The following is a 14,207-nucleotide window of genomic DNA, read 5'->3' on the forward strand; positions in this document are numbered from 1 at the left end:
TAAATATATTATATTGCTTCACATAATAACTAGCTTAAAATTAAGATTGTTTCATGAAGAGTGCTTCAGAGTCTGATTATAGCTCACATCCTGAACTACAGGTTGCAAAGGACATAATAAACCGCCATCCCTTTAAGTCATCGCCCATGTTAAACTACTCTGTAAGACTTACACTGTAAAACATGTGTTTCAAATGTTTGTTTCAGTCTAAAACACTTATGTTATACAGAAGATCCAGCCATCCAGATAGAGATTTAAATGAATACTATGTCCAAGGCATTGGCGAGCTATAAAAGTATACAAAGCTAAGAGCCTACTCTGAAGGAGTGGGAAATCTAATAAAGGCCATGAAGCAGCATGACTGGAGTCTGGAATGGCAATAATAAACCACATTTGTGAAGCATATTCTATGTATGAGGCACTGTTGTAAGGGTTCTCGACGTATTAACTTATTTAATCCACTTAATAGACATATGAGGCACAGAGAGGTTATCTAACTTGTCTGGGGTCACACAGCTAGTAAGTGATGAAACAAGGATTTGAACCCAGACAATTTATAACCAATATACATGTTTCTTCCTCTACTTGACTACTTAATGTGGGACCTCGGAAAGTTACTTCACCTGAGTCTCAGTTTTCTCACTGGTGAAACTGTTTTCTTTTCTTTTCTTTTCTTTGTTATTTTAGTAGAGATGGGGTTTTACCATGTTGGCCAGGCTGGTCTCGAACTCCTGACCTCAAATGATCCACCCACCTCAGCCTCCCAAAGTGCTGGGTTTACAGGTGTGAGCCACCGTGCCCAGCCTGAAACTGTTATTTCTGCCTCACAGAGTTCTCATTAGGATTCAAAGTTAGGCATGCTGATATAGAGAAACATATACCAAACTTTTGCAGCTTTCCACAAGGTGTACTACTACTGACAGGGACCAATGGGTTCTGTAGTCAAATGACTGGGAAACAATATCTCAAAGTCATGATACATAAATCCGTACCTAACTCCTGAGAATTCTCAAATGAAGGAATCTCTCTAACTCTGTTTAATTTGGTATGCCCACACTTAATTGATCCCAGAACCTTTTGTCCCACTGAACACCTAGTTACAACTTAAGCTCTGGAAGAGAAATTGGTAAATGCTGACAAGAAAAAGGCATGAAATCAAAGGACCCAGTGGGTTCAAGTCTGGTTCAGCCAATTTTTAACTGCTTGCTATGGGCAACGGCTCCATCCCCTCTCCACGTCTCTGCTTTCCCTCTCAGCTTTTGCCTAGACGACTTCACTAATTCCCTGGCTGACTCTCTATCTTGGACCTCACCTCTCAGGGTCACCTTCTAAGCATCAGCTAATTATGTTCCATAGCACAGATACAGTAACGTGACCCCTTTTGCTTAAACACCTTTTTGATAATAGCTAAGAATAAGAGCAAACACTTACAGAATGCTTACTGTGCCATGCATTATTCTACTCACTCGTTTAATTCTGAAAACCATTCTGTGAAGTACATACTGAGGCGCGGCTAGTAGGTGGTGCAATCAGCTTCCAGATTCCAAGTCCACTCTGCTGCCTCTTGAATTCCCCACAATTTATCCAGGATATCGCCCTAATTCCTCAGGTCCTTCACAGTCTGACTTCAACCTTTCCTTTCCACCTCATCTTCATTCCCTGCTTCTCATATATGAGTTTCTAGGGCTGTGAGGCTGGCCTGTAGATGGCTGCCTTCAGTTCACAGGGCATTCTCCCTGTATATGCATATCTGTGTCCAAATTTCCCCTTTTTATAAGGATGCCAGTTATACTGAGTTAGGGCCCATTCGAATGACCTCATTTTGACTTGATTAGCTCTATAAAGATCCTTTCTCCTAATAAGGTCACATTGTGAGGTACTAGGGGTTAGGACTTCAACACATGAATTTTGGGAGGATAAAATTCAATCCATAATACCTGCATACATAATGAAGCTAGTCTCTTTTCCATAAATTCATACAATCATGTAACAGTTATGTACTGAGTGCCTATTAATTACAATGTTGGTACTGTTCTGGGCCCTGCTAAGTACTTCTATACCCCACATCTTTGTGGGGTGTAGAAGCAGGGTGCAGTGGCAGGCACCTGTAATCCCAGCTACTTGGGTGGCTGAGGCAGGAGAATCACTTGAACCTGGGAGGCAGTGGCTTCAGTGAGCCAAGACTGCGTCACTTCACTCCAGCCTGGGTGATAGAGCAAGACTCTGTCTCAAAAAAAAAAAAAAAAAAAAAAAAAAAAGGAAAAAGGTAACATTTGCTGCTGTCAACAGACAAACCCTAAAATTTAAGTGGCTTAACAAATAGATTGTTCTTCTCATACATCTAGTCTGTATGGATGTTCCTGATGGGCAGGTGACTTTCCTTCAAGAGTGATTCAGAGACACAGGCAACTTTCATCTTGAATGGGTCACTTCCCAGATCATCTGCTTAACAAGTATTACAAATGCAACATTTTTATGGCCAGGAAATAGTAAATATCACTTCTACTCCTACTCCATTGGCTAGATCTCAGTCACATGGCCAGCCACCTGCATGGGAAGCTGAGAAATGTAGTCCAGCCGGGTACTCAAGAAGAAAAGAAAATGCATTTGGTATACTTGCTTCAGTCTCTTCTACCAGTTAAGGTGCTGGGAAACTTCAGGAAATGAAAGTAGAGTGCAAATATGTTCAGTCTGTGGACTGCTTTTAACTACTAGTTAGAAGAGAAGATTGAGTCAGTTCTTGATAAAACAACCGAGAAAGCGGAACCATCAGCCAAAATATTCACGTGAATTTCTGTAAACTTAATAATCATATCATGAGAAAAATCTAGACTTTTAAAAATTATGCATTACATATTGTAATAAACTATCTTTTGTACACAAAATAAAACTATGCTATTACTAATAGAATGGGAAGTTGTAAACATTTTCTTGATTGTGGCTAGGGATAATAAGTTCACAGTCTTGTTGGCAAAAGGCTATGGTGAATGTTTACGGTACATTTTTATAAATGTGGCTTTCTTGCCCGATTTTCAAAATGTAGTTATTACATTTTAGCCTAAATTCTGCCTCTCCTGGCTGTTATATGATTAGTTCACTAGATATCCACAGCACCAATTATATCCTTAGGCCAAACAAAAGAGATCACCTAACTCCCATTTGGTCCTTCAAGTAATTTACTCAGGTCCCATTATCTGATATCAAAGTCAAGTTTATGAGAGAAAAAATACCAACAAGGTAAATCCCAGTAGTTTGGAGGTGAATTAAAAAGCTCCCAAATCAGTACTTCCATCAAATGTTAAATAATTCACTGTAGCATTATAGATACAAGACTCCAGCAAAAGTTACACTTGAACAATTAAGGAAGCAAGAGCTAAACAAATGACTTCAGGGGTAGAGAAACAAATTAATGGTTTCTCATAGTACTATACCAAATTACTTTTTCACATTAACAAGTGTATAAAACACCCAAACACCCCCAATGACTTACTAGATGAAGTCTGATTATAGAAAACAGCCTGGGTTTACATGCCAGGATTATTCCTTAAATGTAACTGTGGATTCTATACACTTGAGTATAAAGCCCATTTATGTTATTTGGAAAGGTTTCATGTTCACAATGTACCCCTACTCTTTTCCAAAGTTCTTTTAGTCAAATTGCTTGGATTATAATGACCATCTACCAACATGTTATGTGAAGGACCAAAAGCAATGAAATTGTTTCCTAGAGGCTAGATAAGAATTAGAAACGCAAGGTTACATCACAGTGCACCATGTGCATACAGATTAATAGCTCCTGCTGAGTAGAAAGAGTATACACTTTGAGATAAAAATGGGATTTCAATCCCAACTCTATCACTTTCTAGCTAAAATATTTCAGATAAGTCTTAACCTGAGTATTAGCAATCTCTTCTGTAAAATAGGAATAATTTACTTATGTAACAAATATTTATTGAATATTTACTATGTATCACGTAGTATTTTGCAAGGATTATTTTAGGATTAGAGATAAAAAATTAGTAGGTGCTCATTATCCGTACGTGTGGTTATCCAAATATACAAGCAGATGACTAATAAGAAAGGGTCAAAGTCAGCAGACTGAAAATCAATGGAATTCCTAACCGAAAACAGAGATATATGGGATACAAGGCAATGTGAGGTCCATTTGCTTTCCAGGGACTAACAGGTAATTAGTACTCATTCTAAATTTTTATATATTTTCTCTAGTTATTGCAACTAAACTTAGCCAAGAGTTATCTACAAAATTTATAAGGTAAACTTTTTTTTTTTGAGACAGGGTCTCATTCTGTTGCCCAGGCTGGAATGCAATGGCGCAATCTTAGCTCACTGCAACCTCTGCCTCCAAGGCTCAAGCGATCCTTCCACCTCAGCCTCCTGAATAGCTGGGACTACGGGCACATGCCACCATGTCTGGCTAATTTTTTATATTTTTTGTAGCGACTGGGTTTCTCCATGTTGCCCAGGCTGGTCTTGAACTCCTGGAGTCACATTATCCACCTGCCTCAGCCTCCCAAAGTGCTGGGATTATGGGCATCAGCCATCACACCCGGCCTGTAAGGTAAACTTTTGAGCTCTAATTCAAGCAGGTTTTGGGGAAGGATGTAGATGTACTAAAGATGTACCAAAGAGTTTTCCATTTAAAAGTTTTTAAAGATATGCTTACAAGACGACTTTTTTTTAACATACTAATTTAATGCTAGTCTGATCTATAACTGAAATACATATATATTTTGAAATAGACTAGAAAGGTAGAATGTAATCAAGAAAAAATAAACAACAATGAGATTTGGAAGGAACATGAGAACTACAGTTAGAGCTTCAACTCTCCCCATTACGTGTCACCAGAAAAAGCCTCAAAATTTTTGAATCTGTTTTCTTGAGTAAAATAAGCTTAACAACTCTTACTATGGTATTATTATAAGAACCAAATGGAATAGCTGTCATAAAAATGCTTAGTAACCTAAAAGCACTAAACAAATATGAACCATTTCAGAGTGAATAGGTGATCACAAAATATCCCTTATAGTGAAGGGTATTTGTATGGATGAATGGTAAAAGGTTTACAAAAAATTATATTGGCTGGAGGAATAGGCATTTGTAGTCACAACAGTAATCTTTTTGCTTGCTTGCTAATGAGGATCATTGAATTTCTGGCTGGCAAGCAACAGTAATCCCTAAATATTATGGAACAGAAAACATTTATGGACAAGACCACTAGAAATAAAAAAAAAACCATAGATTTATTTTTAAAGTAAATCAACAAGGTCAATTAGCCATAAGTCAAAGTTCCTAGAAATACTGCTTTTTGTGAGGAAAATTTCCTTATCACCCATATTGTTAGGGTGGTTTTAATTTCATATGCCAAAGTCTACCTGTTGATTGTTACATCTATACAGGCTTTTAATACAGTGCCAAGCATATTGCTAGAATTAAATAAAATTATTGCTGACATACTGTTACTAAAAATATAACCAGTGATTTTTTTAAACAAAACTGAAAATTTTAAGTTTATTTTATATGCAGCAAAAAGTGAGTAATACATACTTACAAATTTGTTTTTTAATCTAAATGCATGAGACGTAAAAATTTTTTAATCCAATAACCAGTAAAAAAGTAGACTATAGCTCTTAAAATGATAGTAGCATCAATCTTTATACAATGAGGTATTATTTTATCTTATTTTATTTTGAGATAGAGTCTTGCTCTGTTACCCATGCTGGAGGGCAGTGACACGATCACGGCTTGCTGCAGGCTTAACCTCCCTGGCCTCAAGCAATCCTCCTGCTTTAGTCTCCTGAGTAACAGGGACTACAGGCACATACCACCACAACTAGCTAATTTTTAAATTTTGTGTAGAGATGAGGTCTCACCATGTTGTCCAGGCTGGTCTCAAACTCTTGGTCTCAAGTGATCCACCAGCCTTGGCCTCCCAAAGTGCTAGAATTACAGGTGTGAGCTACTGTGCCCGGCCAACAAGGTATGATTCTGAGTAGATTTAAAAATCATTAATCCTGAACTAAGTGGCACAGAGGTCTCTACAGAGACACAATGATACATAATAACGGAGGGAGAAGTGATGAACAGAAAATTTTAAATGCCCAAAGTAGAAAGGCAAGTATTTCACACAAATGTGTGAAGAAATTTACTAGAGTTATGTGTAGAGTTGGTGAAGACTATCACTTATTATGAACAATAAAAATCCATTTTTAACCTTATATTTTAATCTATCTTTGAATCAGAGAATGACAAAGAATGGTGATTTCCACTGACCTCTGTCCAGTAAAAGAAAACACGATGTAGAGAGCAATGTCAAAAGACTAAATTCTTCTTACCATGAGTAGATCCCACTGACCATGTCATAGTTCTGACATGAAGTGTTCACGCTGCTGGGCCCAGCTGCTTTAGAGATAAGGAGCACCACCAAGCCCCTCAACTGGAGGCTATTCCAGCTGTCATGTACAAGCCCCCTGCCAACAAGTAAAGAAGGAAGAGGATTAATATACCCTCACGAGATCATCAGATAACTTAGAAAACAGCTACAAAGATGCTCACACTTCTAAAACTGGACAATGAGACTTATTGAAAAGAAACAAGGTCAGGGAGGAAAATTAATGTGAGGATGCCATGAGTTCAGGAAACAACTAGAGAAATCGTTGTTGCTTTTGTTGTTGTTTTTGAGACAGGGTTTTGCTCTGTCACCCAGGCTGAGTGCAGTAGCACAATCTCAACTCACTGCAGCCTCAACTTCCTGGTCCTAAGCGATCCTCCCATCTCAGTCTCCCTAGTAGCTGGAACTATAGGCATGCACCACGATGCTCAGCTAATTAAAAAAAAAATGTAGAGTCAGAGTCTTGCTATGTTGCCCAGACTGGTCTTGAACTCCTGGACACAAGCAATCTTTCTGCCTTAGCCTCCCAAAGTGCTGGGATTACAGGCGTGAACCACCATGCCCAGTCCATGGCTAGTTTTAAAAGTGACAATCTTGCTGGTGGAAGTGGCTCACATCTGTAATCCCAGTGCTTCGGGAGGCCAAGGTGGTCAGATGAGCCTAGGAGCTTGAGACCATCTCGGACAAGATGGTGAAACCCCGTCTCTACAAAAAATACGAAAATAAGCTGGGCATGGTGGCATGTGCCTGTAGTTTCAGCTACTCAGGAGGCTGACAAGGGAGAATGACTTGAGCCCAGGGTTAGGGGGGTGCTGAGGCTGCAGTAAGCCAGGATGGCACCACTGCACTCCAGGTGGGGAGACAGATTGAGACTCTGTTTCCAAAAAAAAAAAAAAAAGTGACAATCTCACATTTGAGGCTTCCTCGTCTGCTCTGTCCTAGTTCTGGGTCTCCCCGCTCTCTACACACTATCTCACAATCTTAATCATTTGCTCTGGTAACAAGAAGAACCCATAGTTTTAAACCGGTTTGTGACAGTTGATAGAAACTGACATATAAATCACATTGCTTGGATGAAGTGATACTATTTGGTGATGATGGTGGTAAACAGCAGTAAAAAATGATTTGTTTTCACAGGTAGAGAAGAAGCTCAGAGAATGAAAGGATTAAACCAAATTCAAAAGACTCAGAAATTTATTTGATAAGTAAATGAAAGTGAATGCCATCAGCAAAAATGTTGCTTATTACTTACAAACATTATAATTCTAGGCAACAACAAGGCTTTAACTTAGAATGTGGCATATCTTTTGACATGAGGACTGAACTTTTATAATTTCTGCTATACCTGAGGCTAGAAATACTTCCCAGGAATATATTTTCTTTTTAAAGTATTACAAATGGTTGTCATTCAAGAACTAAGTGGCATCGTTTTAAAAAATTAGAAAACTATGGGCAATATATTACAGTAAAGTCATATTGAGAACAATGTTCATGAGCACTAATCAAATAGATTACAGCATACATAAATAATATACAAATATAGTTCTCAAATGCAGTAAGAAAATAAAAATTAGTGTTATAATACTTGACTGAATTATCAAGGCTTCCTTGTTGAGTTTTTGAACAAAGAATCAATTTAAGTTAATTAAGGTAACATAGCCAAAAATAATGAGTTAGTCCATTACTTAAGGAAAATCTTGGTTGGGTACGGTGGCTCATGCCTGTAATCCCAGCACTTTGGGGTGCCCGGGTCGGAGGGGTGGGGGTCGGATCACCTGAAGTCAGGGGTTCGAGACCAGCCCGGCCAACATGGCGAAACCCCGTCTCTACTAAAAATTAGCCAGGCGTGGTGGCAGGTGCCTGTAATCTCAGCTACTCAGGGGGCTGAGGCAGGAGAATCGCTTGAATCCAGGAGGTGGAGGTTGCAGTGAATTGAGATTAAGCCACTGCACTCCCAGCTTGGGTGACAGAGCGAGACTCCAACTCAAAAAAAAAAAGGAAAATTTTTGCCCCTCATCTCCAAACAGAAATTTTTAAAAGGGGCCCCTTTTACCTTTCATTAGTTTCAAAGTAAGACAAATCATTAGGTTCTCTGCAAAGTAACAGCTATAGCTTTCTCTGCTTATATTCTGTCCTTAACCAGGTAGACAATCTTCAGCAAGTTAAAAGGGTTTAAAATGATTTTTAAAAAGAAATTCTAATTTCCTAGGAAAAGGAAGTTAAAGTAATACAGTTACATCACAACAGAAACAAATAATCATCAGAAATGTCCCAAACTCTTTACAGTCATATAACAATCTGTTTAAATCCTATGAACCTGAATTTTAGGGAGGTTAGGAGGCATCCTATTACGGAACACAAAAATGTAAAAGAAGAGCTTTTTAAATTTTTTTTTGCTTTGAATTACAGCTTTTAACTTAGGCTACTAGATTCTTCTTTATGTATTACCTATAGTGAATCTTTATTCTTCCTTTCTTTTATAATAAAGAGAAGGTCTGAATTGGCTTTCAATTCTAGAAAAGGAAAAGAGAGGTGTGTGTGTGTGTGTGTGTGTGTGTGTGTGTGTGTGTGTGTGTGGCTGGGCCTGGTCAGGGATTAAGGATATGATTCAGCAAGAACTCTAAGAGGCGAACCTTGAGACAAGTCTGACCAGATCACACAGATTTAACGGCCCTGACAACAGTTTTAACAGTATCTTCAAACTTCTCAGAAATATGACCTTTCACATACGACACACACACACACACACACACACACACACACAAACTAATAATAGCAGCAGCAAACACTTATATTCTATATGTCAGAAACTGTTCTACATGTTTTACTATATATTAACTAAATTAATTCACAACTCTTAAGAGGAGGGTACTACAATTATCCTGATTTTACAGATGGGGAATGAGGCACGCAGAGAAATCAAGTAACTTGTCTAAGGTACCATACCTGGTAGGTGGCAGAACCATGACAGAGCCAGGATTTGATCCCAGGCCAACAGGCTCTAGAGTCTACATACACTTTTAAACATTATGCTATGTAGTGATGCTCCATCTGCTTCCTTTGTACAAAACCATTTGCTACATCAAATGAGAACAGTTGGCTTTAGAACCAGACAAGCCTAGGTCTGAAAAAGTCTTCTGTTATTCACTAGCTGTGAATGTGACTCTAAGGCTATGACCTCTTGTATAAAATGAGGGTAACAATGTCTACTTTTCATAGTCATTGTATGGAAGAGACAACATAGGTCAAAGTACATAACACTATGGAAGCACATGGTCGGTGATCAAGTAATCAGTAAATTACATTTTCTTTCCTTGTTACTTTTTTGTGATCTTATTTTTTTCTCAACTCTTACATTTTCTTTCTTCTACTCTTTCTCCTTGTAACTTTCAAAAAGTCTTCGCCACTCTACTAGCATATATAATCTCCTATGTTATTTACTTTTCTGCCTCCTCAAATAACAAAAGTTAAGGAATTCTTCCCACCCCCTAATCATTATTATCATTATCTCAATGATAATAATGAAAACACCCCTTTCAGAATGCATTACTGAAAAGGTCAGGAAAAGAAGCTGTAATGAACTGGGTGACAAAAATTAAGAGAGCATTCAGAAAAGCACAACTTCAGGTCATTAATTTTCACATAAGTCAGTGGTTAACAATCTGGAGGACAGACTAACAGCTTGAGTAAATTAAATAACTGTTTCCAAAACACCATTTCTTTAAATTCACTTCATTAACACTCTTAAAAAAACAGTATTGAAATAAGTGGATAATGCCTACAGCTCAAAATTTAGCTCACAACCAAAAGAGAATATGAAATTTTCCTCCAGAGCAAATTAAAACAAAACAAAAAACAAACAACAAAAAAAACATGGGATTCTAAACTTACAGAGATAATATGTTTCATGTAGCACAGGTCATATTTCATCTGGAACACTCTACTTTTTTCTCAGTGCTTCTCTTAAGGGATGCTCATAAGCTGTAGCATAACCAGCAAATGGTGAAATCACATACCACCACATCTATGAATGCTAGCTTAGAAAATGGTAAGGTTGGTGTTCTCAAACTTATTCAGTCAAGAGTGTACTGAATGCTCACTACATGCCAGGCTTGGTGCTAAACAGACAATGGAGAATATGATGAGGAGCACTGTTAAGATGTGGCCTCCCTTCTTGTGTATAGTAGTCGGATTTAAAAATCACAATAAAATGTGGTATGAATTGTTTTAGGGGATGAATAAGGGCTGTGGGAGCACGTAGAAGAAGCAACTAACACAATTCAGGGGATGTCAAAGAGACTTCCATGAGATCTAAAGGATGAGAAGGAAGTAGCCAGGGGATCTGGGGCAGGGGTGAAAAAGTGTTCTGAAGAGAGAAACAGTATGTGTGGAGGTCTGAAGGGAAAGAGAGGAGGACACAGTTGTTTCTAGAGCCAATATGGCAGGAACACAGTACGTAAAGGAAGAACTGAGGGAAATAAATCTGGAGGGGTGCAGGAGAGTTGTCTGTTCTTTTAAAAGGGTTCCCTGTGGAGAGGAGATAGATCTCGTAAGTATTAATTTTTTTTTCTTTTAGAGACAGGGTCTTGCTATATTGACTAGGCTACTTTTGAACTCTTGGCCTCAAGTGATCTTCTGGCCTGGCCTCCCTAAGTGCTGGGATTACAGGGGTGAACCACTGAGCCAGGCTGAAAGTATTACTTTAGAGACTGATGCTAATGGACAGAAACCATAGCAGGCCAATTCTGGCTCAAAGAAATAAAAAACAGAGCAACCTCTGGTAATGCTGAGGTGCTTGTTACTAGAGATGTTTAGGAAGCTGCATGGACTCTGACATAACACGTTAGAGAGAAGCCTGGAATATGTGACATCTGAGGTTGTTTTCTTACTCTGTGATTCTATATGGCCTCACTTTACTACAGTTAATTATCTAATACTCCACAACATATACAAAAATTGAAAAAGCCTTGTCATTAAAGTGTCATAAATGAAAGCAATATTTAGTATTTTATAATCTTTATCATTAAAGTTCTACAGAATTGGGTTTTCTTAGCTAATGAACAAAAATATCATTCATTCATTCGTTCATTAAATTAATGAGACTGGACACCTTCTATATATCAAGTACTGTGCTAGGCATGGATGCAATGGTGAGCAAAACCAGACATGGAGCTTGCAAAGCTTATGGTCTAATGGAAGAGACTGGTAATAAAAAACAAATCATGAGGAACTGTGAAACTACACTGGTAACAGACGCTACAAGGGAAAAAGAGCAAGAGTGCCATGAGAGCTTAGAATAGGGAAAATAACTTTGCAGGAAAGTCTGCAAAGAGTTGATATCCAAAGGAAGAAAAGGGGGTGCGGGAAGGAAACAGGTAAGGGGGGTATATTTGCAGCACAAGGAGGGGCATATGCAAGGCTGAGAGCATTGTATGAAATGAAACTGGTGGCAGACAGGAACTAGACCACCTCGGATGAACAGGCCATAAGAGGTTTGCTCTTTATCCAAAGAGCAATGCAAGGGCACTATGGTATTTTATTAAGCAGCCAGTGACATAATCAGATATTTTAGAAAACAAAACAAAATCATTTATCATCAGTGTAGAAAATGACTTGGGTAGACAAGAGAAGAGGAAACCAAGGGAATATGAGGAACCCAATTAGGAGACTTTTGTAACAGTCAATAAAAAAAAAAAAAGAGGGTAGCTTGATGGACAAACTAGAGATGTACCAAACCTAAAATAATATTTTGATTCAACTCAAAAAGATGTTGCATACTACATAGTCCTGGAAAATTAGCTAATATAGGCATATCCCTAATTTTAAATAATATTATTCTAAATATGTTTGTAAGCTGAATTTTAGGTGGGGAGATCTTGGCCTCCTTTAAAGTTCTTCTCTAGATCTATAATAGATGAAGAGTAAACACTAATAACACTAATATTCTAAAAGCTAAACAATTTCATGGAAGTAAGGATTGAGTAGGTAAAACTTTGGGCAAGTCAGCTCTGTCTTCTCACATTGTACTTTAGATGGCTGACTGCAGTTCTCACTGCATCACATCCTTCCACAGCTACTAACAAATTCATCTTCCTTCATCCAATCCTGTATCTTAGATCCTCAAACCACCACTATGGTACTTTTCTATTTATCCTCTTAAATTCCACTTCAACACATATGAAGGGTATACAAAGAAATAAGAGCTGTAAGAAAAGAGCTATAATAGTAGATTCAAAATTTGGTTAAATTGAATAATACGAGGAACAGATAACAAAGAAAAGTTACGAGCAGCTATCAGTGCACAACTAGATGCTAGAGGTGTCCCTCACAGTAGAGGCAGCATTCAGATTGAGCCTGAAAGATGGTCAAATTTCCCTGAGTAGGGAACAGAAGCAGGAGAGGGGATGGGAATGGAGTTATGGGAATAGAAAGAAGGGTATTTTAGGAGAAAGAAATAGATAAGCAGTGACAAGAAGGTGGAAGAACACAGAACCAGTTCAGGAGCTGTGGGGCTACCCATTCGGGCAATGTGTGAAGGTAAAACAAGTCCAGGAAAACAGACAACCTAAAGAGTGAAGGGCCTTGAAAGTCAGGTTTAGAGTCTGGACTTAATTCTGCAGGAAATCTGGAGGCATAAGTGGTTTGTCTGCAAGGGAGAAATGTCATTAGAGCTAAAGACTAAAACTGTTACTCTGAGCCTAATCCTGTTACTCTGGCAGGTGCTATGTTGGGTACAGTGAAAAGGAGAAGGAAGATTAGTTAGGAGGAGCCTCTTCCAGTAGTCCAGGTGGGAGATAATGAGGGCCTAAATGAGGGTAGTGGCAATAGGGATGGGGAAGAAAAGCTGAATGATGGCAGTAGCATGGAGGTGGAAAAGGCTAGTGTGGCCAACTGATGGGATGAGGGAGACATTGGGGAGGGATCAGAAAGCAAACGAAAGGTAAGGGATGAACCTAAGATTCCAACTTGTTTGCTGGAGGTGATAATGCTACCGTTAGTAGGGATTGGAAAGAAGGAGGAGAACTAATGAGGAATGAATGAGTTCAGTTTTGAACATGTTAACTTTGAATGCAAGAAGGACTTCCAGATGGAGATGCCCAGCAGGCAGCTGGAAATGCTGTGCCTATAGAATTCGGAAACATCTTCATAGAAGCGATGGCTGAAGCAGTAGGAACTGATAGATGAGCTTTTAGGAGAGAGAGAAAACAAAAGAAGGGAAGGGAAGGGAATCTTCAAGAATTCCTACACTTAAAGGAATGAGATGAGTAACCAACATGAAGAAACACATTCTATCTACAAACAAATAAAAGGCCTCCACAGACATGGATAATGAAGTATGTATACACATGCACAATGGAGGCAGAGAACTACAATACAATGCACAGAAACCAGGGCCAGTAGTTGTAAGCTTCTTCCATGGGCTTTCATGGACTTACTATAAACCTCTAGTTTGGCACTTAACACACTGAGTAATAAAAACGGTAACAATATAACAACAACTATAATATACTATAATGCCAGGCATCTGCTGTTTTACATGCATATGCTCTAATTCTCACAAAAACCATGCAAGGTAACTAGTAATATCCCTTTACAAATGAGGAAAATTAGCATGGAGGCTCAAAAAAGTTCAATAATTACTACTCACAATAGTCAATTAGTAACGGAGGTGCCAAGATTTAAACATAATTGGACTCCAATGCCCGGGCTTGCTTATGCTTTGAGGCCTTGGTATTTAGTTATTTGTTCACAGGACTCCCTGGCAAGGTTGTGAGACCCTTGAAGGCACTCAGTCCTC

General features: G+C 38.5%; 1 protein-coding gene across 2 annotated transcripts in view; it reads right to left on the reverse strand.

The window, feature by feature from the left end:
• PDSS2 (decaprenyl diphosphate synthase subunit 2) overlaps window positions 1-14,207 on the reverse strand; it is a 307,454-nt gene that overhangs the window by 177,004 nt on the left and 116,243 nt on the right. For both annotated transcript variants that reach the window (XM_030809530.1, XM_003278917.4), the window contains exon 2: window positions 6,354-6,488. In XM_030809530.1, the coding sequence (XP_030665390.1) occupies window positions 6,354-6,488 (135 nt within the window). The remainder of the gene's footprint in view (window positions 1-6,353; window positions 6,489-14,207) is intronic.

Source organism: Nomascus leucogenys, chromosome 3 (genome assembly GCF_006542625.1).
Source record: "Nomascus leucogenys isolate Asia chromosome 3, Asia_NLE_v1, whole genome shotgun sequence".
Classification (NCBI taxonomy): domain Eukaryota; kingdom Metazoa; phylum Chordata; class Mammalia; order Primates; family Hylobatidae; genus Nomascus; species Nomascus leucogenys.